At 38.9% G+C, this 24,473-nt stretch overlaps 4 protein-coding genes and 1 non-coding gene across 7 annotated transcripts in view; 2 read left to right on the top strand and 3 right to left on the bottom strand.

The window, feature by feature from the left end:
• LOC108031325 (protein roadkill) overlaps window positions 1-5,061 on the bottom strand; it is a 76,489-nt gene extending 71,428 nt beyond the window's left edge. The window contains exon 1 of the mRNA XM_044091109.2: window positions 4,428-5,061. The gene's annotated coding sequence lies outside the window, so the exon portion shown is untranslated. The remainder of the gene's footprint in view (window positions 1-4,427) is intronic.
• LOC108030982 (probable cytochrome P450 6d5) lies at window positions 1,884-4,348 on the top strand. Its single transcript, XM_044091111.2, has 5 exons — window positions 1,884-2,476; window positions 2,782-2,934; window positions 2,991-3,421; window positions 3,503-3,751; window positions 4,112-4,348. Exons 1-5 carry the CDS (start codon window positions 1,947-1,949, stop codon window positions 4,273-4,275), a joined length of 1,527 nt encoding a protein of 508 aa, XP_043947046.1. The 5' UTR covers window positions 1,884-1,946; the 3' UTR covers window positions 4,276-4,348.
• A 450-nt stretch (window positions 5,062-5,511) lies between the features above and the next one.
• Window positions 5,512-8,164, top strand: LOC108031327 (dnaJ homolog subfamily B member 12). Of its 2 annotated transcripts, XM_050888975.1 has the most exons (7): window positions 5,512-5,968; window positions 6,479-6,653; window positions 6,726-7,140; window positions 7,214-7,326; window positions 7,391-7,554; window positions 7,612-7,708; window positions 7,920-8,164. In XM_050888975.1, the coding sequence occupies exons 1-7, from the start codon at window positions 5,836-5,838 to the stop codon at window positions 7,960-7,962; spliced, it is 1,140 nt and encodes a 379-aa protein (XP_050744932.1). In that variant the 5' UTR covers window positions 5,512-5,835; the 3' UTR covers window positions 7,963-8,164. The 2 variants fall into 2 exon arrangements, with proteins under 2 accessions (XP_050744932.1, XP_016960067.1); XM_017104578.3 differs by having other exon boundaries at window positions 5,513-5,968; window positions 7,612-8,164.
• Window positions 8,165-8,273: 109 nt separating this feature from the next.
• On the bottom strand, window positions 8,274-9,798 carry LOC108031328 (huntingtin-interacting protein K). 2 transcript variants are annotated; one of them, XM_017104579.3, is made up of 5 exons: window positions 9,538-9,798; window positions 9,278-9,472; window positions 8,993-9,054; window positions 8,823-8,930; window positions 8,274-8,498 (listed from the first exon to the last, which is right to left on the bottom strand). In XM_017104579.3, the coding sequence occupies exons 2-5, from the start codon at window positions 9,381-9,383 to the stop codon at window positions 8,400-8,402; spliced, it is 375 nt and encodes a 124-aa protein (XP_016960068.1). In that variant the 5' UTR covers window positions 9,384-9,472; window positions 9,538-9,798; the 3' UTR covers window positions 8,274-8,399. The 2 variants fall into 2 exon arrangements, with proteins under 2 accessions (XP_016960068.1, XP_050744933.1); XM_050888976.1 differs by lacking the exon at window positions 9,538-9,798 and having other exon boundaries at window positions 9,278-9,473.
• Window positions 9,799-19,525: 9,727 nt separating this feature from the next.
• Window positions 19,526-19,607, bottom strand: Trnas-gcu (transfer RNA serine (anticodon GCU)). The gene has a single exon. It is a non-coding gene; the product is annotated as a tRNA-Ser (tRNA).
• Window positions 19,608-24,473: the final 4,866 nt, after the last annotated feature.

Here is a 24,473-nt window from a genome sequence, read left to right on the forward strand (position 1 = left end):
AGTAACGGGTATAAAAATGTCCAAGCGAGGTAAATTCTCTGCTCATGTGTGGTTCAAAATCGTTATACCAAAATTTGTTAAGGAGAAACGGCTCCTAGTCCCGTGTGTATAGCGTTATCAGACCCATTATAAGATAATCAAAAATGTACGCTTGCTAGGAAACCCTATGATTATGATTGTTTTAAAACTTTGTGTAGCATACTTTTGCCTACTTCACTACATGTATACATATATTCCCGTGCATACGTCATTAGTCTTGTAACCTTACAAGCAATACAAGGTTTTCTTTAAACTAGATAAATAATTTATGTATATTTAAATATGTAAATCAATATCCGGGTGACAACAGTTAGTTGAAAAAGAACTTAGCATCCGTACACAGAAAAAAAATTGATATGTCAACTTGATGAAATCCAGTATCAATTCGGCCCTGATATGTTACATATCAATTTGATATGATCGAAAATGTTAAAAACGATAATACATTTTAGCGGTATCAAGAAAGTGTTTTTGTCAAAGCTTTTACGTCACAATCAAGCATTGGCTCAGAGGGCTATCGATTCGTTTTTGATGCCCAGGCCTGAGCGTTAGTGGTTCGAGTCCTACCGGTGACAAATTTATTTTTATTTTTTAAATTGAAATCTGAAATCATTTAAATGCAGCTTTGTTATAACAATTAAAATTTTTCTTAAATACTTAAAGCATACTCTGTTTTGCGCCGTACTTGAACCTGGGACCCTTAGCATCAGAGACAGACACCTTACCAGCTGGTCCATGAAGACCACGTTAGTGCAAGCGAGACAACATGTTTGTAGTAAGCCAAGTCGAATTTCGAATACGTCTATTTCGCTTCCACTCACCTAATTAAGAAATATTCGACAAGAGAGAATTCGAAAAAATAAATTTTTTGTTATCAATTTGACATTATTTTATGGTAAAAATGATATTTGTCGAAAAAACACAAACTTACCATGCGCATATCAAATTGATCTTGACGCTTTTTTTCTGTGTAGAAATTGTAAACACATTTACAACCAATAAATGCGTTTCTACAAACTGCGTTTTATAATTAAATGTCATAAGTGTCATTACAGATTCCGATGACTTCAATCACACACGTCTATGCATGTAAAATGAGCTTATAGAACAAACAAATTGGTTTGCCTAGCCGGTCGCTAAGATAGTTTTCTCAACTTTGCTGTTTTAACAAATTAACAAGGTAATAGTTCTATTGTTCAAGTATTTCATCAAATCTAAGACCCAACTAAACAATCTCGAGGGTTTCTCCAACAATGCTGAGGGAGATAATGCTTTTTTCACGAAATACATATGATAAAGGAAAATATTTTTAATCAAGTTCGGAAAAAAAGGTATTTTTAAGAAATATTTAAAATAATCGTTTACTGTCGATAATTTGCACCTTCGAATACAACCAATACTTAATTCACAACACTTTTTAGGTGTGTCTGTCCGTAGAGCCTCTAAATATAGACATAGGATTATATGTAACAGAGTGCTCTATCATTATCAATAGGCGATCTTTCGTATTGCAGTGTTGCCTACGTACCCAACAATCCTACCTGACTACAGTGACTGGAAATATATTAATGCTTAGTCGGCAGATTTTCGGTTCCCGCGGGGAACTTTAAATCGTCTCGTCACACTGACCAGGCACTATGGGGTACTCGATCCGAGGGATCTTCTGGGCAAACAGGCAGGCTGAATGACCTACCTACAAAAGGAATCGCTGGCCCAGAGCACCATTTGTTTGCGTCCGAGCCTAAAAATGATAAGGTAATCTGTACGTCCGTATGGCAAAATGGTTGGGTACTCGCGCCGATTGGGAGAGTTCCCTGACGACTATAAAATGTCGCTGGGCTACGACCGGTTAGTTGCGATTTAGAACGCTAGAAGTGCGGACAGAGAGTGAACAAAATATAGACAATATGATCGGAATATATCTATTGATCGGTGCGGTCACACTGCTTTATGTGTACCTCAAGTGGACATTCAGCTACTGGGATCGAAAGGGTTTCCCCAGCACGGGGGTGAGCATTCCTTTCGGTGCCATGGAAGCCGTGGCGAAGGGAAAACGATCCTTCGGCCTGGCCATCTACGATATGTACCGATCGACCAAAGAACCGGTGATCGGATTGTATCTCACCCTGAGACCTGCTCTACTGATCAGAGATGCTCAGCTGGCATACGATGTGCTGACCAAGGACTTTGCTAGCTTCCACGATCGTGGGGTTTACGTGGATGAAAAGAACGACCCGATGTCGGCGAGCTTGTTCCAAATGGAGGGCGCCAGCTGGAAGGCCCTACGATCCACGCTGTCGCCGGCGTTTACCTCCGGAAAACTAAAGGCCATGTTCGAAACCTCCGATGCCGTTGGTGATAAGTTAATAGCCAACATGAAGGCACAGCTGCCCGAATCGGGCAGCAAGGAGCTGGAACTCAAGAAACTAATATCAACGTAAGTTAAAGGGTCGAAAGTGATAAGATTGGTATGACTATCTTAGAGAACACAGCAAATAGTACTTACGATTACAAATATTTACTCAATAAATCAAATACTTCCATCACCACGTGAAAAGACAGGTTAATTTGTCTATAGATCTTCCGTATATACATTTCACAGCTAAGTTCCACTAAAATTTGCTATTATTAAATACGTATTAAGTACCCCTTAATTTCACTATTTATTAGCGCTACTAATCGTAAACTGATATATCTTATCTGATAGATAACTAATAGCCTGCACTTTATTTTCCACCCCAGGTATGCCATTGATATTATTGCCACGACTATTTTTGGCCTTGAAGTTGACAGCTTTGCAGATCCTAACAATGAATTCCAGGCTATCAGCAAAAAAGTTAACCGCAAAAATTTTGAAGATATTGCTCGCGGAGCAGCAAGTTTCCTCTTTCCCGGGTAAGTTACAATAGTTTAAAATGTGTAAAATCATAAAAATGTTCCATATTAATTAGGCTGGAGAAGTTCTTTGTGCGAATCGGCTGGAAGCAGGAGGCCACAGAGAGGATGCGCGAGTTGTCGCACAGGACTGTCGACCTCAGAGAGAAGAACAACATAGTTCGCAAGGACTTGCTGCAACTCCTTCTGCAACTGCGGAATCAGGGAAAGGTCAACGCTGATGATAATAATTGGTCGGCGGAGAGTACCAAAAATGGAATAAAATCAATGTCAAAGGATTTGATTGCCGGCCAGCTATTTCTGTTCTACATTGCCGGCTATGAGACGACAGCCTCTACAACATCCTTCACTCTCTACGAGCTCACCCAAAATCCCGAGGTGATGGAAAAGGCGAAGGAGGATGTACGAAAAGCTCTTGAAAACCACGGCGGAAGGCTGTCCTACGATGCCATCGCGGACATGAAGTACCTGGAGGCCTGTATTCTCGGTAAGTTTTTCCAAGTATAAGCCACAACTTTAAATACGGTGATCTTATTCTCAAAGAAAACTTATTTTAATGTTCTTACAGAAACTGCTCGCAAATATCCGGCCCTTCCACTGCTGAACAGGATCTGCACTCAGGACTACCCTGTGCCCGATAGCAAACTAGTGATCAAGAAGGGCACACCCATCATAATCTCCAATTACGGATTGCACCGGGATCCCGAGTATTTCCCCGATCCTCTTAGCTATCAGCCAGAACGCTATCTGGAGGAGAGCAAAAACTACAACCAAGCGGCCTATATGCCTTTCGGAGAGGGCCCAAGGATGTGCATCGGTAAGAAGAAAGGGTCATAAAAAGGGTTAGATAGGGACTCCAATTTTACGTTTCATGTGATTAAAACAATTGGTATTCGAGCTCCATCTAGCGTTTCTTCGTAAGATTAATTATAACAAAATGTTTCAGACTCGACTTGGTATATTTCTTCCGAAAAGAAAAAACAGTTTTACAAAAGTTAAATTTTCCTACAGAAGTTATATTGTAAGATATGACCGTTAAATGATTTTGAAACCAAAACATATTCGTTTTTACAGTCCTATTTCATCAGTTCTTTGATCTTAAATGGATACTTTACTTTATAGTTAGGGTCTTTTGGAAACCTTCCTGAAAACTAACGCATTTCTTTCCACTTTCCAGGCGCCCGCATGGGAAAGGTGAATGTGAAGATAGCGATTGCCAAGGTTTTGTCGAATTTCGATCTGGAGATGCGCAAGGAAAAGAGCGAGATCGAGTTCGGAGTCAATGGAGTGCCGCTGATGCCAAAGTCCGGGGTTCCCGTGCGACTGTCTCTCAAAAAGTAGGCCCTAGTCTAGCTCTTAAGCCATGTAAACCTTATAATAAACCTGCAATACGCGTAGAAAATATGCACAAACATTTCAATTGGATGCACCTTTCTTCCCCCTCTCACTCGCTCTCTCTCTTTCTCACACACTACATGCACCCGCGTACGCACCTTTGCCAATGTAAATAGTTTTTGTTCTCTGCTTTACATAAGTCGCCCTATTTACTCGGCACTGGGGGGATTTGAAGTGAGAATTGGGTGGTCAGCTGCACTTGATTCGCCGAGTGGCCGGGAAATGCACTTTTTCCAGCTGTGACAACACAATATGGCCGAAAAAAATACTCTTTCACTTTTTCCAGGCCAAGTTGTGTGAACTGCGCCACACACACGCACACATACACACGCGCACGCACTGGGGGGACACGCACACTGTCGCACTCGCGGCGATGACGTTTTGTGGCCGCAATGCACTCAATTCTCGGGCCTTTTCGCGGCTTATTCGATTGCGCTCATTCGGCGGCGACCCTTGGCTATTTCTTTGCAAATTTCCAAGTAAATACGACGAATTTGGCGAATCAGCGAATCACTCGCTTCCCATGCTGCGGCACACACTCACACGCTACCACCCACACGGACGCATGCATATGATTGTCACGGGAGATCCGGCAACACTGCGGCAATGCAACTCTGGCTGGCTATTTGGCGGGATCCGCCTTTGCTAGCCACATATTTTATAGCTAATTTGTAATCAATAAGAAAACAATGAAATATATTTAAACAACAGTCAATCTTATTTTGGATCTAATATATAACCAGTCAGTTGAAAATTGAAATTAAAAAAAAATAGTTTCACATAACAACAGACGTCAAAAGATCATATATTTTTAACATATTTATAAAATACTTTGTAATACAATCAAGGGTGACTGGTTTTAAAATTAGAGATGGTTTGGAAAAAATTGTTATCTGAATAATTGTTGTTTGGTAAATAAAAAATCATTGACAGTTTTTGCTGAGCTTTGTTTAAATCTTAAAGACGATTATATTTTAAGCGAATTTGAGTTTTGTTTTGAACAGTAACTAGAATAAGTTTAGTAAATTATAACTATGTATTTCTTAAATAAATTGATTGAATGCAACGTTGTATAAAATAAGGTATATTTTTGCGATATTTTCTCTATTGAAGAAACAAATTGCGTTAAAACATAAAACTAGCTATTTTCTGGCACCCCCACAGCTGAATGCAGCCCTGTTCGTGTTTCCTTCAAAAGGGTGGCAACACCCTTGCTTTCTGACGAAAAAGTTGAGAAAATAAAATCAATTAAATTAATACCGAAGTCAAAACACAGTTCTCAGTGAAAGTGCGGGTTGCGAACAAAGAAGAAAAACATTGTTTTTCAAGGGACTACAGGTGAAAAGTCCCCGACCCCAGCTGGCGTAGGTGTGTGTTCGTGCGTAGTCCGTAAACGTCACACGCAAACGAGGCCCACGCACACAGACAAAGAGAGCGGAGCCCGACTATTTACTTTGATCACCACGTACTAACTAGCTAATAGCAGTGGTCACGGATTAGGGCGACATGGACGGCAACAAGGACGAGGCCCAGCGATGCATCGACTTCGCGGTCCAGGCGCTCGCCGAGGGCAAAATGGAGAAGGCCGAGAAGTTCCTGCTGAAGGCGGAGAAACTCTTCCCCACGGACAATGCCAAGAGTAAGGATAACGGCGTTGGGGCCTAGAAAACCCGTACTCACATGCCCAACCCATCCAGTATTTTTTCTCGGCAATCCCTCTTTCTTGTAACCCTTTAAGAGCGGTAATCTTTCGGGTTCGGTCTTATCTATAACAACAAAATGCGTTTATTTTCCCGAGCCTGTCGTCGGTTAGCTATTAGAAACGGTGGTCCGATTTTAATCTTACCAGGTATTAACCTCCTAAGTGCGTAATTAGGTTATCCTATCACCTGTAAAATTCCACTAATTTTACTAGTTATCCCGGCGACATTACCCTGGCACCACGAATTAGTGTTACACAATAAGAATTTCAAAAGATCAATTTTAAGTCAACCCTAAAAATACAAGGTATAAGTCTTTCTACACACTGAACCGTTGAAGAATGTTGTTAAATTTTGATAATAAAATATAACAAAAATTAGCATGAATATGCCCACCGGCATAAAGCATGACCTTTGACCTAATTACGTGTTTTATTAAATCTCTTCAGAGCTACTGGCCCAGGTGAAGAGCACCCCGGGAAACGCCAGCAATGGCAAATCTCGCCCAGCGGCTGCGAGCGATGAGAAAGACAGCGGTCCTAGGAAGCGTGTGAACTCCGATTCACGTTCCAATGCCCCAGATTACACCAATGATCAACTGGAGGCTGTGCGAAAGGTCAAGAAGTACGTACAACACCATCTAAAGAGATGATACTTTTAATATTTTATTTTAATATGGTAATTACCCTTCTTCAGATGTAAGGACTACTATGAAGTTCTGGGCGTGAGCAAGACGGCCACGGACTCGGAGATCAAGAAGGCCTACAAGAAGCTAGCACTGCAATTGCATCCGGACAAGAACAAGGCCCCCGGCTCGGTGGAGGCCTTCAAAGCCCTGGGCAATGCAGCCGGCGTCCTGACGGATGCCGAAAAGCGCAAGAACTACGACCTGTATGGCATCAACGAGTCGCATAATGGGCACGGAAATAACGGCGGTGGACACCATGGACATGGACAGTACTACAACAACGAGTATGGATATTCCCGCGGTTTCCAGGCTGATATCAGTGCTGAGGAGCTCTTCAACATGTTCTTCAACGGCGGATTCCCGCAGCAGAATGTCTACATGCGGCAGCAGCGACGTCGTCATCAGGCTCGCGAGGATCGGGATGTAAGGGCTAGAGTTAAGAAGAATAATCGTAAGTCCTCTGACTAAACACTACCATTTTGTCTATATTTTCTAGGGCAACAACTCTTCAGCTTTGATCAACTTGCTGCCGATCTTGCTGCTCATTGGACTCTCCATGATGTCGTCCTTCTTTATCTCGGACCCCATGTACAGCCTGACGCCCTCTCAGTAAATAATGCCTTTAACTCCCCACAAAATTCAGTACTAATAAGATTTCTCCCTTAACCCTCAGTAAATATTCTGTGAAGCGTGAGACGAACGCCCTGAAGATACCATACTACGTGAAGGACAACTTCTATTCAGAGTATCAGGGTTCGGTAGCCCGATTAGAGGAATCCGTGGAAGAGGACTTTGTCAATCATCTGAAACACTCTTGCAGTCGAGAGCGAAATTATCGTAAGCAAAGCGAGTAAACTTCATAAATCTAATGTTAAAACAATAACATATTTTCAGGCGACTCAATGCTGGCCAAGGCGCGTACCTTTGGCGATCGGGACCTGTACAGAAAGGCGCAGAACATCAATACGCCCTCGTGCGAAAATCTGCAAAAGTATTTAATCACATAATTTAGTTAATGCTACTACACGAAGTCCTACATCCCTATACACCATTTTAAACCTTAACTGGGTTGTAGTCTCTACATAATTTGCTTTAGTTGTTATAAATGAATTTCATTGTCTGTTTTGTTTCTTAATTTATGTGTCTATTCAACTACCTTCCTTCTCTCCCCCACAAAAAACGAATTGGAACGAAACGAGTAGTTATGCTATGGGAGATCAGGTTTTCCCTAATAATGTTTGGTAACACGATCGGTGGATCAACATTATCATTTCGATAGAGCAATCGGCAAAATGTGAGAGCGAAGCAAACGCAACTGCCAAAAAGTCATATTTACGAGTATAAGTGGAGGGCTGAGACGAAGGACTATTGTTTTGTCATTTAGAAATCGGATAACTATAAATATAAATTATACAAGGATACGCATGATCACATATTGATAGTCAAATTGTCAACCGTTTTTTCTTAAGGACACGATTGCAAGGGCAGTGGCGATACTCTGAATAAATTTTCAAGTTATTAAACCAAAATAAAGTCCTTTCGAAAAGGAAAAACACTTGTTTCTGTTGTGGGCTTAAAAGTTGGTTGGTTTTTCTTCGCTAGAGTTTATAAATGTACAAATAAAGCAGTGTTGCGCTACATAAAAGAAACAGACGGCGGTGAGTCCAGGTCCTCCAAGCACCTCAGTTGCTGATGATGGCTTCCAAGGCGGCCACCACGTCGCCGCTCTGCTCGCGGAGCACTTTCTCGGCCTGCGCCTTGCTAACCAGCAGCTCGTTCATCTGAAATGGACGGGCAGTTAAAATCGTTACTTTGGGAGTTCAGAAAGGGGATACAGGTGGGTCGATTTTAATCAATCATTTGGGGAAATTGTATGTAAGCTATTCCATTCAATTAAATAGATTGGAAGATAATAAAAATCTATATTTTTCAGATTCAGTCCAAAATTATTGGACAAAATAGAGCAAATAGTAATGTCTCTAGCTAAAAACAGAATGGGTTTATGGACAAAGGACCTACATTTACCAAACTTTGACTTTCTGTGGATGTTCTATAACTATAATAATCACATTTCAACTATAATCTCCGTGTCCATAGTTACTTACAATCAGTTCAATGTCCTCCTTTTTGACTTGCACCTTTTGGAGCTCCTTTTCCTTGGCTACTCGCAGTTCGTTCTCCTTGTTTCGCTGGTTGCCAAACTGTTCAACGGCCTGTTACAGGAAATAAGAGGTACTTTGAGCCTGAGGATTATCCTGCTTAGGTCTGTACTTACGCTGGAGATATTGGCCGCGGAGATCTCTTTTTCCTCGGCATAATCCGTAACACGTTCCAAATCTGGGGATAATAGAGTTTTAAGTTATATTTCTGGAGATTATAATAACAGCAAATAAATCCAAGCTGGGAAAGTTCTCAAAATCCATAGATCCACTGGATATTCACTATATAGTGTTTTAAGCGCCAAAAGTGTGTGGGCCTTTAAGTCATGACCATTCCCCCATAGATGACTATTTTTTTGCATTTTTTTGGGGGGTAGGGTGGAGGTAACTCAAATATTTACCTGCGGCGCCGTCGTCATGCCGTTTCACATCGGATTTCTTTTGTTTTTGATCCTGCTCGTCCTCCTCCACCTCTTCCTTGCCGTTAATTTCTTCAGCTTCCGTCATTTCCGTCTGTTTTATTAAATAAACTATCAGAAATTTTTACGTTTTGTTCGGCACCTCGTGTGAACAGAGATGGCCCACCAGCGATGACACTATCGATGGGACTTAGCTTGTAATCGATTATTTATTAAATTAATTGTAGCTTACTTTTACTTACATTTAAAACGTATATATTTATTTTAATTTAAGTTATGTCAATGAATATTCAATGTATTGATAAAGCACAAATGATTTTATTTGCATTTAAAATAGAGGACGGCGTTGCCACCTAGTTGCTCCTTAGCCGAAGTTGTGCAGCCCTGTTTCTCGGCGCGCAAAGTTTGAAAATTTTACTTTCAATATTTGTACATTTACAACCAAAGGAATAGTAAAATCATTAGAACGGTGAGAAAAATTGTCATTTTATGGGCAATAATTTTAAGCCCTTAATTTTGACAACAAAACAAAAGCCCCAAACTGAAGGAAACATTGGGGAAATTAGAACTCTCATTAAAGTTTTAAGAAAGCCAATTATAGAATGTATTTTAATAAGGTTGAGGTTAAAAAATCATTACATGAAGCTATATTTTAAAGCATAATAATTAGTTTACTTCATTTTTATTGTATTTTAATTTATTTAATATTATCAGCGCACATATTTTTGATGTTTTTCCGGCACTGTTTAAGAATTTAAAATAGAATTTAAGTTTAAAGCTGAAGTTTATGTGTCAAACCGCAAAACTAATTAAAAATGTCTCTCGCTTGCAGTCTAAGTAACTGCTTTTGGCGTTTTTCTCGTTTCTTTTGCACTCTCCAATTTTTGTGCTGCGGTCAAAATGTTAATTATAAGTTTGATGCCCGGCTATAATTAGATTTTGCAACGGCAGCGACATGAATACTTCTCAACATACCTACATGGATGTGCGACATCCTTTTTCTAGTCTCCTGGCGGGGGTCCTCCACGTCCATGTGTGTGTCAGTGTGTCCTGTTGACATAATCGTTTGCCATCATGATTAATTTAATTGTCACTTTGACGTAAGGACACTCACAGTTCCTCCTCCTGGCCGGCTTTGCTTGGGTTGAAAATCAAGATTAATTAGCATCCATGACCATGGGCGGTCAACATCATTTGTTAGGGGGGGTGTGTGTGTGCTAGGGGGTGTGATGGGGGTCAAAGGATCAGCCAAAAAGGGGCATCCACGGGGAGGCAACATATGCGAGCTGCACTTAATTCGATTTTATTTCGGCAGCACTGGGATTTTTCGCCAGTATTTCGCATGCAGAGCGCGAGTGATGGGAAAATAAAAAGAAAAGTGGAGCACCGAAATAAAGGTTCTCCAAGAGCTATGGGGTTGATACCCTCTGCAAATGGGGATTGCATTTTAATTTTTATAAAAATAGTGGGATTACATTTTGAAAAAATATTATTCATTGAATAATAAAATATTTCCGATTTCAATTTAATTGTAATAACAAAATTGTAATTATATTTTTATTGAAAATATTTAAGATTATTTAACAAAAAAAAAATAAAATGTTTGGCTTTGACAATTTATGCCCAGTTTTACAATACCAATTTCAATATCAATTCTTGAAATAAATTTCTTTTCAAATCAAAACCTGGCAGAGTAACAATTTTTAAAAATAATATTCAGGTTATAGACACTATATACAACTTGATACCCTCTTAAAAAGAGTATGCCAAAGGGAACACGAGTTTTGTTTACCACAGAATCTCAGCTTGAACGCAGCATATGTGATTGGCAGCAACAGGCGATGCATTGTCAGCCCACTTCCTGCTTTTCCCACCCAACTTTCTCCATTTTTTGCACCCAACTGCCCCTTTTTTCGTTGGTCTTGCGTTTGCCAATTCGAAATTAAATTATGGTGCTAATTAGCGCAGCAGCACATAAATTAAGTCAGCAATTTCGGTTGGCATTGTGGTTGGCTGTGGCGAATTGAGCGTTGCATATCTACAGGGGCATCCTGTATCTGTATCTGCAAGTGTGTGTGTTGGTGCTGGCACCCAAAAATTCACACAGTAAATTCTTTTTCCACTCTTTTGGGGGTACATTTCGCTTGCGTGACGTAATTTAACTTGCATTGTCTTCTTGAAGGGCACAAATTTGCGTCGGTTTTGTTGTTTCCTTCTGGTGGTTACTTTTACACCCGTTTTTATTGTTTCTTTTTTCGGCTTGCTTGTGGTTTATGTTCTTTTTTCTACGGTTTTTTAAGTGTGCGATACAGATGTAAGGATACGAAAGACGACACGCCATAAATATGCTATCAGGATTGTGTAATAATTTAAAGCCCAAGAAATGTTGATAGATATGTGTTGCAAATGGTGTATCTCTAAAATAGTTGAGTTACTCAGTGATAACTAATATAAATCATATATTTGTTTTGTTGTTATATTTTCCAATTCCTATTTTCCTTACAAATTGTAGGGTTTCTTAACGAATAATTCGAATTTATTGCAGTATTATTAGACTTAGAGTTTTGTCATCTCTTAATTCGAGGCCCCAAAATGTAAATTTTGTGATTATTATTTTGGCATCCTGAACGATACTTGTGGCCCACAAGTTGTGCGTATGTTTCTGATATCGAAAACCAAATTAATTCAAAGACTTGGCATTGAACGTGTGTTCCATCCGGCTCACACCTCAACCAAAAATCAGCACTCCTGCTGGCTCAATGAATCCACACTTCCTGCTCCATTTTGGGGATTCCCTTCATGGACTGAATGCACAATGCAATTGACTGCACACACAGCAGCGGTCAATGTATTAGCATTGAGTATTGAAAATATTTTATTAAAAATTAAATCTTATATTTTTAGAAGTGCCATCTTTTATTATTTTATATCTCAAGGAAGCACAAGAAATGTTTTGCTATCAGACACTCTATAATATTTTGAAATAGTTTTTGTTTAGTTATAAAAAATGGTATGATTTAACTTTAAAAAGATTAAAAATTAACAAAAAGATTAAAAAATTAATGTTAAGCCTAGGGTTTCTTTGTACTACGTTTCTGACCCCCTCTGTTTAATATGCATTTGCTTTCAGGATGCCATGGGCCATGCCGTCTGTGCCAAATGACATTGGGCTGCGGCATCCGTGGCCAGTCAATAAATAAATTAGCATAGCAAATAAATTAAGAAAATGCAATTTTCAAGAACTGTTGCACAGACGGGCGCGTTGGGCAACGGCAACCCTAAAATTCCCATTGAAAAGCCAATTCAAGGACAGTCTTTAAATTTCGGTTCAGTTTGCCAGCGGCGAACGTGGCCGTTTCTGGCTCATTGCATGCATAATTGGCTAGCAAACTCAATTACGCTAATAACACTCGAAAGCCGGGCTCAAATCTAGTGTGTGTCCTTAAATATTTATGTCTATGGGTGAGCGCTTGACTGACGCCACCAGAAATTATCCTTCTAGCAACCGAAACCAACCCAATTCAACGCAATTCTAGCAAAGAAAAAAGCGTAGATGGAGGCCAATAATTGAGCCATTGAAGGCGCTCCAATGGTCAGCAAAAGTTCCAGCTGTAACAGATAGCGAAGCAGGAAAACTTGCTCCTTGCAAGGATATATTTAGTTCGGTCGGCGCGGACTGGGCTCATCCTTGCGGTGGAGAGGGTCCTTCGGAGCTCGTGTGGCGAAGGCGACCCGTTGACGACCTTTATCGGGGTGTACATAAACCATAATCGCAATTGGCAAGTGGTCGCCACTCGAGGAAGCATCCTTTTGGCTATTGTCATGCTTCACAGGATGGACATACAGCCACCGATTTACTGGCATACACGCACAAACGTTGCAGTGAGGAAAATTTTATTTGACCTTTAAAATGTTGTATATTACAATGGTTTTTATGAACTCCTTTTTTAAATAGTAGGCCATATTTTAAATGCATGACACAATTTTTTCAAGAACTCTGAAACATTTATTTTAAAACTTTCCATTAATGAATATAATAAACTATAATAGTGGAACTTTTTCATATATCTCAATGCATAATATTGTCTCTAAGACTTTTTCTAAAATGTATATTGCTATAAATTTCTACTAAACTAAATATTCCTAAAACGTCTTTTATCATATTCCTTTCTGTTTTATTTATAACAGTTACAGGGTAGTGTTATAATTTTTGAATGTGTTTGAAACTCGATTTTCTACATTCAAAAAGAGTATTTGCCCTGCATTTAAAAAATGTTGGGTGTAAAAATTATAAAATTTAAAACCGCTACAAAATTTATTCGTTAATAAAGTTAACTTTTCAAATGGTCTAAATATTTGAAAGTTTAAAAAATATGGGAAAATGCTTTTTAAGTAAATTTTTAGGTAAGTATATGTTTGTAATCAAATAATGAAATTTAAAGAGCTTCATATATTTTGAAAGATTCTATGTTTATTGTAAATTGCCTTTCACATTTTTTTTATATTTTATATTGATATTTTAATGCTACCATTTTTTGTAAGTGCACTTTCTGGCTCTGGGCATTGGCCAGTTTGGAACGCATCGAACGGAAGCCGCTGCTCATTCATTTAAAACTTGTCTGCAAGTTGCCAAGTTGCTCTCCTCCTCTGCCGATCCGCTGGAAGAAGGTGCAAGCCCTCGAGTTTGTCTGTCGTAAAGTCCCTCTTCCGCCCACTTTTCCCCAGCTGCCTGCCTCCGCGCCCCTGCCATAATGTATCCCTGACATTTTGCAACTTTTGCGTTTAACAATTTCGCTTCCTTCCGCTGGCTAAACGGCGCCAGGTTGTCGTGGAAATTTGTTTTAATCGTCATCTTTCCCATCTACGTAAGCGATTTCCCAGCCCCCACAAATGCTTTCCACCTCCCACCGCCTCAAGGGTTCGTTGACAGTAACTCCTTTCGGTTATCGATGGCCCGTTCAATATTTTATTAGTGTCGTTAGGCGAAACGACTCCAAACATCCTTTATACGTACCTACCTTTCGACTGACTGAGTTTGCCTTTGCTTTCTCTTCGTTTCCTTGTGATATTTTTTGGTTGTCGGTTTATCTCAATAAATTTTTATTTGCCAGTAGGTTAGTTTGCCGGCTTTGTTTCACTTCTACTATCTGTTAACATCTACATAGGCTACCTATATGGATTGCTGAGGAGGTACTTAACCTATAGGCAGACAATTGACCGCCTAAAAGATTAATGACCCTTGGGAGTGGGGATGAATTTTTCAATAAATCTGGGTAAGGTCAAAGGAGAAACTTGTAATAAATATAGGTGATATTGGTAAACAAAAGATAAATTATACAAATATTTATGGGTCCAGATAAGCCATAACTAACTTGATAATAGTTCAATTAAAATGACATTTAAATTTACTTACTTTATTTGTGGGTCTTAAAATCGTTTTAAAATATTCTATAAAATATAAAAAAATAACTATTGATAGGAGGGTTTGAAAAGAATATGACTTTTCCTTTGTGGAAAACGAGCCAATCTCTTATTCTATACATTTTTCAACCTACCCTACGACACCCAGCCTCACCTTTAAAAAATCGTAAGCTCCCGCGAAAACCACCAAAACACAAGTATGCACAAAGTCCATCGGAAAAGTTGCGATAAGCTCGGAGAACTTTTGCAGACCGAGAGTGCATAAACATTGGCAGCACTTCTTATCAATGGGGATATAACAACATAACCCTTGCGTTCGAAGGGGAGTGCGTATTTTCGAAGACTTTATAACCGCCAAACACTAAAACTGTCTGCCATTGTGTCATGCATTTAACTCTAAACGTTATTATTGTCGCCCGACAGTCTCCGCCAATTTGGCATAATGTGTAATATTTCTTTTTTATAACCGAACCACGCATCCGCCTTCAGCCACCGCGCACTTAAGGTGTACCAAGTGGGAGCGAGAGAGGGTCACAAGTGGAGTGAGACGGGTAGCCAAATGTACATCCATATATCCTGGGTGGGTGGTAAGGATAATAAAGGATAAATGGCGCTGCATACTTCTCAGCGGAGCCCTCTTCCATTGTCCGACAAATTCAGTGATGGACCCATAAATACTCATTTAATACTTACCGTCAGAACTTAAAGTTTAAACCGACTTTGGCTTGAAATAAGAAATATTGTATAAATATACAAAATTATAAAAAATAATTGACCTACTGTTATAATTTTTTTTAAATTGTTAAATCTCTTATTTCTATTTCCAAAGTTCCATATAATATTTCTTAAGTACAACATACTTTTCTGAACCATTTTCCAAGGGTACTCTGGAGAGTGTGTAAATCAATGAACACATCCGGACTTCCGCCTAATATATAACATTATACATAATTTCCATACAAATTATTCTTTATTTCTTCTTTACAACTTCGTAAAGGGCTGTTTCATTATTATTCCACTTCCTTTCGGAAAAAAATGTAGACAAACTTGTTCCTCCGTCCTACTCAATCAATTCTATGTGCTCACCATCCAAAAATGTTTGCCGAAATCAAAAGCGTACAAAAAGTGAAAGAAATCTTCAAAAGTTAATTTTTCGCCTGAATGTTACTAATTAGAAGTGCGGTAGCCAGACTTTTGTCGAAAATACGGGGGGAGGTGTGAAATGTGGCTACACTCGGAAAAAATGTAGCACATATTACGTGATTCAAAAGATCACCAATATAATTCAGAAAATATATTTCCACTCATATTTTTGCGATTAAAAATGTGCTTATTATAATAAAAAGAGATGCCATTATAAAAATGTTAATTAAAAGGAAAATAAAAGATTGTAAAGTTGCAGTTGAACTAAAATTATGGTGGATACTACAAAATGTATGGATAATTAATATTTTTCCTTTGGTTTATAAAATAAAGTACCCCATTTTGGTAACATAACAATATCAGTCCAAACATTTATATTTATTGCAGTGTAGTCCGAGAATCCGAAGGCAAGAAGGCGAAAACGAACAGGCGAAAAAATCCATCAAATGTCTATACATCATTTTAACAATCAATCAAGTTGAGCACAGTTAATCCACACGAATCGTGTTACATGCGGCCAAGGGGCGGGGATGGGTGATTTGCGAGGGGGTTCGAGGTGGAGTGGTCGGCAGAGGGGTCAGCTCTGTTCGAGCTGACTTGGGCCAAACTGGAAATCTTGTATATTAATCAGTCTATTAGACACGATTTGTTCCACTGTCCTCCACATGGCGGGGCGATTATTCAATCAGCTCTCCCTCGACCCTCACAGTGGGTCGTCCGCTCGACCCAAACGCCCAAGAGGAGTCGAACCCCTCACCACTAGCTTTTCGGGGAGCCCTTTGTTTGCTGCGTGGGTGAAAGCCGTGTACCTCATGTCTGGTTTTGCCCATGGGTCTGTGATTTTGAGGTCTTTTTTGTGTTACGACCTTGAAAACGCCGCACAGGTGAATTTTTCTGCCTACAAGGGTGACTTAAATCGCAGGAAAGGTATTTCATAACTTATTTTCGACTTTAAATTAATGAGGTAGCACATTAAAAGTAAAAGTATCTACTCATTAATTTTTATTGGTCTTACTTTTTGTCTCTAAAACAATAGATTATTTGTTAAAAAAAATTACACATTTAACTATTTATCATAATTTTTTTGTCTCGAAAAAACTAAACTTAAAAAAAAACAATTACGTATTTCTATAATTGTGTTGATGGACCCTTTATTATTTATTCATTAATTTTTTCTGATCATTTTTACTTAGGTCATCATTTTTTTATCGCTCTAAAACATTTATTTATTTTTTTAGAGAGTGTAGTAAAGTAGTATTATATGATTTTGTTCAAGAATTGAATGGTTTACAACCGTCAGTCATAACGTAAGAAAACGATTACATAGTTTAATACAATTATTTTTTAAGCTTGACACAGATATAAAGGTTCAAGACTTGCATTTTTTATTAAGTTTCCAAAGGACTTTTTCTTGGAACTGGGTGTGAATATAAGCACGTGAGTTTATTGGCAGAAAATCCATCAAAGCCTTACGGAATCGTCAAAAAAGCATATGACGGTCATCGAAAGCCAAATGATTTTGCCATATTTCAACCCCTTGGTTGTTTGTGGCGTTAAATAGACTCCCATTTGGCCATAAACAATGGACACTAAACATAATCCAAGACTCATTATATTTCAATACGATTTTCATCATGGTAAAATAGGAGGACTGGGGAGTTTCCCTACCAAGTGTCCGAGTGTGGGCAGCAGGAGCTGCCCATCTAAGCGTAGTGATCCATTTATGACAGCTTCTTCAATGAAAATTTTCGCTCATATCGTAAAGTTTGTGTGTGCTGGTTTTTTATGAACCCGCTGCAAAATGGCCAGCGATAGAAAAGGCATCAATTTTGACGGCGTCTATGGGAAAGTTGATGCGACTTTTTCTCTGTGGAGATGGTGGAGTGGAGACGGAATATTCACCAAATGTTTGAGACCGGCCAAAAGGGCTTTAAAGGCGAAGGGTTAGCGCTGCTCGGGACATAAAAATGAAAGACAAGCTCAATTGAGCAGCATTTGCATATTGAAGTGACTTGAACAGAGTTGACGCAAGGCGACTTAAATCGCTTCGCACAAAAGATACACTGAAGACGGGGTCCGGGAAAGAAAGATAGTGGCTTAACATATCCCTGAACCCTTAACCTCAACTATGCACTGTAAAAAATGTTACTTGTACTTCAAATATTTTACAAAATCATTGTAAAATAACATAAAAGAATGTGTGATTTTTCTTGTTTTACAGAACACAATTATTTTCTACTGGCTTTTTTACAAAAACTTGACAACTGTTTAATAAAATAAAATAAGAAATAATATATTACAGAAGAAATGAAAATAACTAAATTCAAAACAGTAAAGAAATTTAGACAAAAGATTAGTTTTCTCGGATATTTGAAGTATTAAAGTTTTTTTAATAGGAGCTAAGACGGCCAATTTACACTATTTGATGTATGTCATATATACTCATTTTGTATGTCATATATATAGTATATATATTATATAGTATATATACTATTATTCATTGAGGTATAATAGTATTTATACCTCTATTGATGGTTAAATATAATTTTTAACCCTCTCATAATAAAATATTAGGTTTTAAAAATATTTCGTAGAAAGCAGAGAGTAAAGAAATAGTATAAAGTATACATGTCTTTGTTTTTTCTCAGTGCTTGGTTCGAAATATCCCAATTGTGGGAAATGCAAAACCCTCAAGGATAACGCTCCATGTATGACTTATGGCGCTTTCTGTAGCCACCCACAGCCCTTCGAGTGCAGCCAGGACAATTCAATTTCATCATTACCAGCCCGCCTCCCCCTCCGCCTGCCACCCATTCGACCACCCCCCCCAATAACCTACCCCTTCCCCACCCATGCAGCACGTCAGCTGTTTGATGGCGCCGCGTTGCGCACTCGCAAAGATTTATTTTTATCGCCTACCATTCCAATTCAATCCAATTCATTCCGCCCGGCTTTCCATCTCTCCCAGGATTTTTTTAAGATTTTGATTTTTGGCCACAAGTGCGGCGGGGGCAACAATTGTGGAAACATTTGGTTGCCACTCCAGCCGCGCCACTTTCATCAGGACAAAGTGAAGATGCCGCGGCGGCTTTGGCTCTTGGCTTTATGGCCAATTGGGTTAAGCCATAGATGTAGATGAGGACACAAGCGGGAGGTTGAAATCGGAATCATATATATGCCTAGCCGCACATCAGGCAGCCAAAATAAATTGATATATGACCCCAGCCAAGTAACCAAAAGGTATAAAAAGTAGAGTTTCCAAAGGCAAAGGCTGCCAAAACTCAAAGGTAGCCATTTACAGTTTAAATTTAGGAATTTGTATTTTAAGACATTTGTTTGTTTAACAAAACCTTACTTAAACTTGGATGTAATGAAATAAAAACTAATATTTTAAATAATATTCAATAAGTACACAATTTTATAATTTGGATAAGTTATTTGGATTTAAATGTATGGTTATTAATTTAAATGAATATTAAATTAGAAATTCAAGAAGGTTACTTTAATTACCCACTAACTTAGTGAAATTTACAACATCCAGTTTAAGCAGTGATTAATAATGAAAATAGAATCCCATGCAAAATATTCCATAAAGCTATTCTCACCTTTTTGTGTTAATATTCTTATTGAAAAAAAAGAATCGTCCAGAATGCAAAAAATTCCATTCGACGAGGATGGGATTCGAACCCACGCGTGCAGAGCACATTGGATTAGCAGTCCAACGCCTTAACCTCTCGGCCACCTCGTCACTTTCTTTTCGACGAAATTTCGGACCTTTTTGTACGCTTACCACGTTTGCACTTTCTTTGCTCTGCGCTACCAACTATCTTTCTATCTGTATCTGAAGAAGTGAGTGAATGTGCGAATAAGAGTTGATTATGAGCGGAAATTTCCTTATCTAATTTAAGAACTGGGACAGAGTCGCAGCCTTCGCTCGGATGATAACTGGTTTCAGCTCGAATCTCGAGTGAATGTCTTACTCCAGCTGCGTTTATGGTTAGATAATGAATAAATAAGGTGCCAACGATGGTGGTCAAGACTCGGAACGAAAGGCTTAATAAAACCGTACAAAACGAAAGTAATTATGACAATTTGATCGGTTTTGTTGCTTAATACTTCACGGCTATTTTGCAGAATTTTGTAAAATAATGTGAAAAAATTAGGAATTTAAATTCAAAAATTGTATACTCCAAAAAACTAAAATTAATTTACTTTAAAAAAAGTTTTCCTTCCTTCGGCACAAACCAACTCGTTTATGAATAACTTATAACTTTTTAAAAATCCATAAACCCCTTGCAGATGTCCTAAAACCGAACCTCTACCTCCAAAAGGTTTTTCGAACCGCTGCCAAAAGGCGACCACAATGCCGACTCATCAGAAGAATCAATTTAAATTAATTTTTACGAGCGGTAAACTCGAAAAGTTCCCACTTCCCGAGTATCTTCTTCTGCACAGCCGAAACTTTGTAAAATCGAATTAAGTCATAAAAGATATTGCGTGAAGAGCGGGACCAGAAAGGACCAAGAGGAAGGATAAAAGAAATTGACTTTGACGCATTTACGACGGAGGGAGGCGCGTGTATAGTTTTACGATCATTGCCGGGGGTCTTCCTCGCCCCAGCCCCTACGACTATATCGGGTTAACCGAGCATAAAATCTTCGAAAGGCGTCGGCGGCAGCGACTTAAATGGTTTTACGACCCCAAAAACAAGGGGGTACGGGCTCGGGCCTGACCATAAAAGTCAGCAAGAGCGCCAAAAGGAGTTTTGATGGATGTCGTGTGAAGGCGTTGTCAGGTTTATGGATACGTATCTGGATCTGCAAGTACGGGGGCACTGCCAGTTGCTAATTGAGCATAAATCAGAGATGCTAAAAATGTTCGTTACTGGGAATTTATTGCCTTCAGATACTTTGCGCACTCCGAAATTCTTTCGCGCTCCATCCTCTTTCGAATTTGCAAAACTTTCCTAATACAAATTGCATCGACACTGAAGCGGCAATTGCACAGAGAAGAGAAAAACAGGAGGGAATGATGGAAGAAGTGTTACCACTTTGAGGTTCCTGTAAGTTTGAATTTTTTAAATTATTTTAATATTTAAAAATGTATATACTTATTTAATATTTTTAAAACTTTTAAAGTTTAGTAATAAAAAACTTCACCTGGACAAGAAAAAAGTCCACATCTCAAAAATACTTTCTCTCTGACTTGAAGGTCCCGAGATATGGTCAATATAAAAAATAACTTTTTGTGCATATGGATAGATAAGCATTTCCCAAGAAACATATTACCCAGGCCCCATCGACACGGTACTAAAACTAGCCAAAGGCCGACGACAAAGTGGTCAACATGCCACAAACTTTTTTGTTAGTTATCCCTTTGCCAATCGCGGGTGGCAAAGTTCCATGCTCTGCAGAATTCTTTTCCAACATTTTTAAACAATTTAGCGCAAGAATTAAAAATCGCCAACGCCGCGCAACGTGGAAAACTTTTCATCGCAACGCAGCACAAAAAACTAAAAAAAGGAACTCGTCGAAGAGCGAAAACTTTTGTACGCAAAGTTTGTCGGTTATAAATTATCCTCTCGAGGGGAATCGGGCGAAATGGGGAGGGGAAAATCCCAGGGAAATGGGGGCCGCGCAGCACCTTTGGCATACTGCTGGGGCCGATTTTTTCAAGCCGATTTTCATCTTTCGTTTTCGTGTTTTTCCTTTTGCCATTGGCAGCACCGTAGACTTTTGGCGCCAACGAGTTTGACTTGTACAAATTGCTGTGTCGACCGGCAAATCTACACACACACCCATCGACGCACCCGCACGCACAGGAAAAAGGGGGAAATCAGCGTTCTTGTCGTCGTCCTGGCAATGTCTCCTTTTCGGATACCCTTCTTGAACAGGGTATTAATGTCATAAGGAGCTATATAAACTAGAGTTTGTAGGCTAGAAATGTTACTTATCATATTTGTCTTATACCCTTACTTATCAATTTCTAAATGTTATAAGATTTGGAATGCTTAAATCATAAATCTATAAAAATCGATATACCCTTTACTTATGCATTTCTTATTGTAATAAGACGTGGAGTATGGTAGATCATAACTTTCAAGTTTTAATAGAAAAGAAGAAAACACATTTCCATCTAGTAACTTTCTAAGCTTTAATGTTTAAATATAGTTGAATCACTTACCCAAGAAAATTACCCATTGTACTTTATTTTATATCTTACGTCTTTTTGAAAAATTAAAACAGGCATGATGCATGATTTAAATTGTTTAAAAGTACAATTTTAAATTATATTATTATTCATTTAAATTATTCATCGTTTTTTTCTGGAAAACGATTCCTATTAAGAACAGTATTGTTCTGCATTTTATCTTAAACCGAACTTGTCATTATTAAAAAAAAAAATTCTGCATATATCGTTTTAATCATTTTTTTTTTTGGCATAAGAGGAATAAAATTTGTACTTAAACTTAGCACATAACTTTAATCATTATGCTCGTTACTCAGCCAGCAGTTTACACTTTATTCGTTTCTGACTACGTGAAAAGAGCATTCAAAAGTCGGTGGAATGCGAGTAAATCAGTGATCCCTTGTCCGTTTTATACCTTTTGGCCTGGCCTTTGGCACTAATGGATTATCTAAGCCTTTTAGTGGCTATTGGTTGGCTTGGCAATTGTTCCAGGGCTTTAGGACGCTGGAGCCAGACTTCTGAGGGGAAGGGAAAAGGGCTGCGAAAATGGTGAAGGAAATATCCATCGACAGCTGTGTTGGCAAAATCTTGGCAAAGGGCAATCGCATTTGAATAGTTGGAATAACCCATCTCCATTGCCCTAACTCTTCCTCTTTGGGTCATCGTTTCATATGCAAATGCTTTACATTTTAATCGCTTCATTATACCAGGAAAGGTTCCACGACGAGTCCATAAATTATGTTTATGGAATTAATAGTTTCAATTTATGGATCAACTAATCAATATTAATGTCTTCCTGTTCGAACTGAGCAGATTATCATGTTACAAGGGTTCTATGATTACACAGATTTAAAAGTATGACCTAATCAAAGTTATTATGGCCTAACATTTATGTGAGAAAACTAAGGTTGCCTTTTGAATATGATTGAAATTGTGTCAGACTTTATATACAATTTATAAGAAAATATAAGAAAATATGGTATCTATTTCCTCATTAAAAAGATATCTTTAGGTTATTAGATATATTTGGTATGCAAAGGTGAGTTAATAATTCAGATAAGAAATAACATTTAAATACATGCTCTATCTGTAGTAAGTAATACGAAAAATACTTAATCGCTGAAAGAAATTCCTTTCGCTTGTCTCATTCAAAGTTGCTTGCCAGATACGGGGGAATTCAAGAATGCCCGCCTGTGGATATCGCAAAGTTGTTGCAGTGCATTCAACTTCATTCATGACATGATTTATGCACTTCCAATCCAATCAAGAAGTGCCCCAGACTCGCTCTGTGGCATGCACTTATAAGTAGAAGTACGCGCCGAGTACTGGACTTACCTCAGCCAGCGAGAGATCATTCATTTCAGGGCACCGCCAGACGGTTGCGATATCAGCGGAGCGCCAGACACAAACCGGCACATATAAGTATAAGTATAGGCGATATGACCAGAACTTGCATCTATAATTGGAACAAAGGAGCTCGGCTGAGCTGAGCCGAGCCGAGACGAGAACTCGAGCTGATCAGGGCCCAAGAAACAATTCACATTTCCGCATGCCCATGCACCAAGTTCCAATTGCGGTGGCCATTGCAATGCAATTTCACTGCCCGGCAACAGGCAAATGGGCGGAAAGCCCACACGAACACTGCCATAATCGTGGCCACAAGTATAGAAGCGCAATCAGCAAGGCCGAGTTGCTCAAGCGATTTCCATGCCACCCACTTCCCCGCCCAAACTTTTCGCCCACCCACCGCAAACTTTCGTGCTCCACCTTCTGTTTTCCCCCCGACACACAGCACTCGCAGCTCTCTCTGTCTGTGCGCAAGTGATGATAATGCAAATGAACGAAACAAGGAATTTTCCAATGGCAGCCAATTCAATGGAGGCTGGTTCAATAAAGCCATCAAAAGTGCAAACAACCGTTTGTACAGTGGGTGCTGGGAACCAGGTTCTCAAAAGGGGTTTAGTTCAGTTTTAGAACTCAATAATTAAAGTTTTTACCTATCGATCCTCGGTATCAATGATTATACATCTTTACATTACATCCATTTTCATATTATATTTTCTAAGGGTAGCTTTTTAACTTGCTAATCTTCTTACCAGAACATAGGTTTATTCTAATCCACTATCATCTTGGCCAAGTAGTCAAAAAGAACCTGACAGTACTAACCATGTTATCACCCAACTTAGGCAGTTTCCACTGTCTGGCCAATAAGTTGATAGCACTGATAAGGAAGCCAAGCAAATCTTATCTATAGTATATAGTATCTGGCATGCCTTGGGAATAAAAGACCGGCACGACCACCCTCCTAACTTCTGGGTCATGTCACAGCTTCTGATGACGTCGATTGTCTGCCCCCTTATTACTTTCCCGGCTCGAATTTTGCTTATTGTTCAGGGCGAGGGGAAGCACATGGAAACATTAGCAA

The sequence above is a fragment of the Drosophila biarmipes genome, chromosome 3R (assembly GCF_025231255.1).
Source record: "Drosophila biarmipes strain raj3 chromosome 3R, RU_DBia_V1.1, whole genome shotgun sequence".
In the NCBI taxonomy this organism is placed as follows: domain Eukaryota; kingdom Metazoa; phylum Arthropoda; class Insecta; order Diptera; family Drosophilidae; genus Drosophila; species Drosophila biarmipes.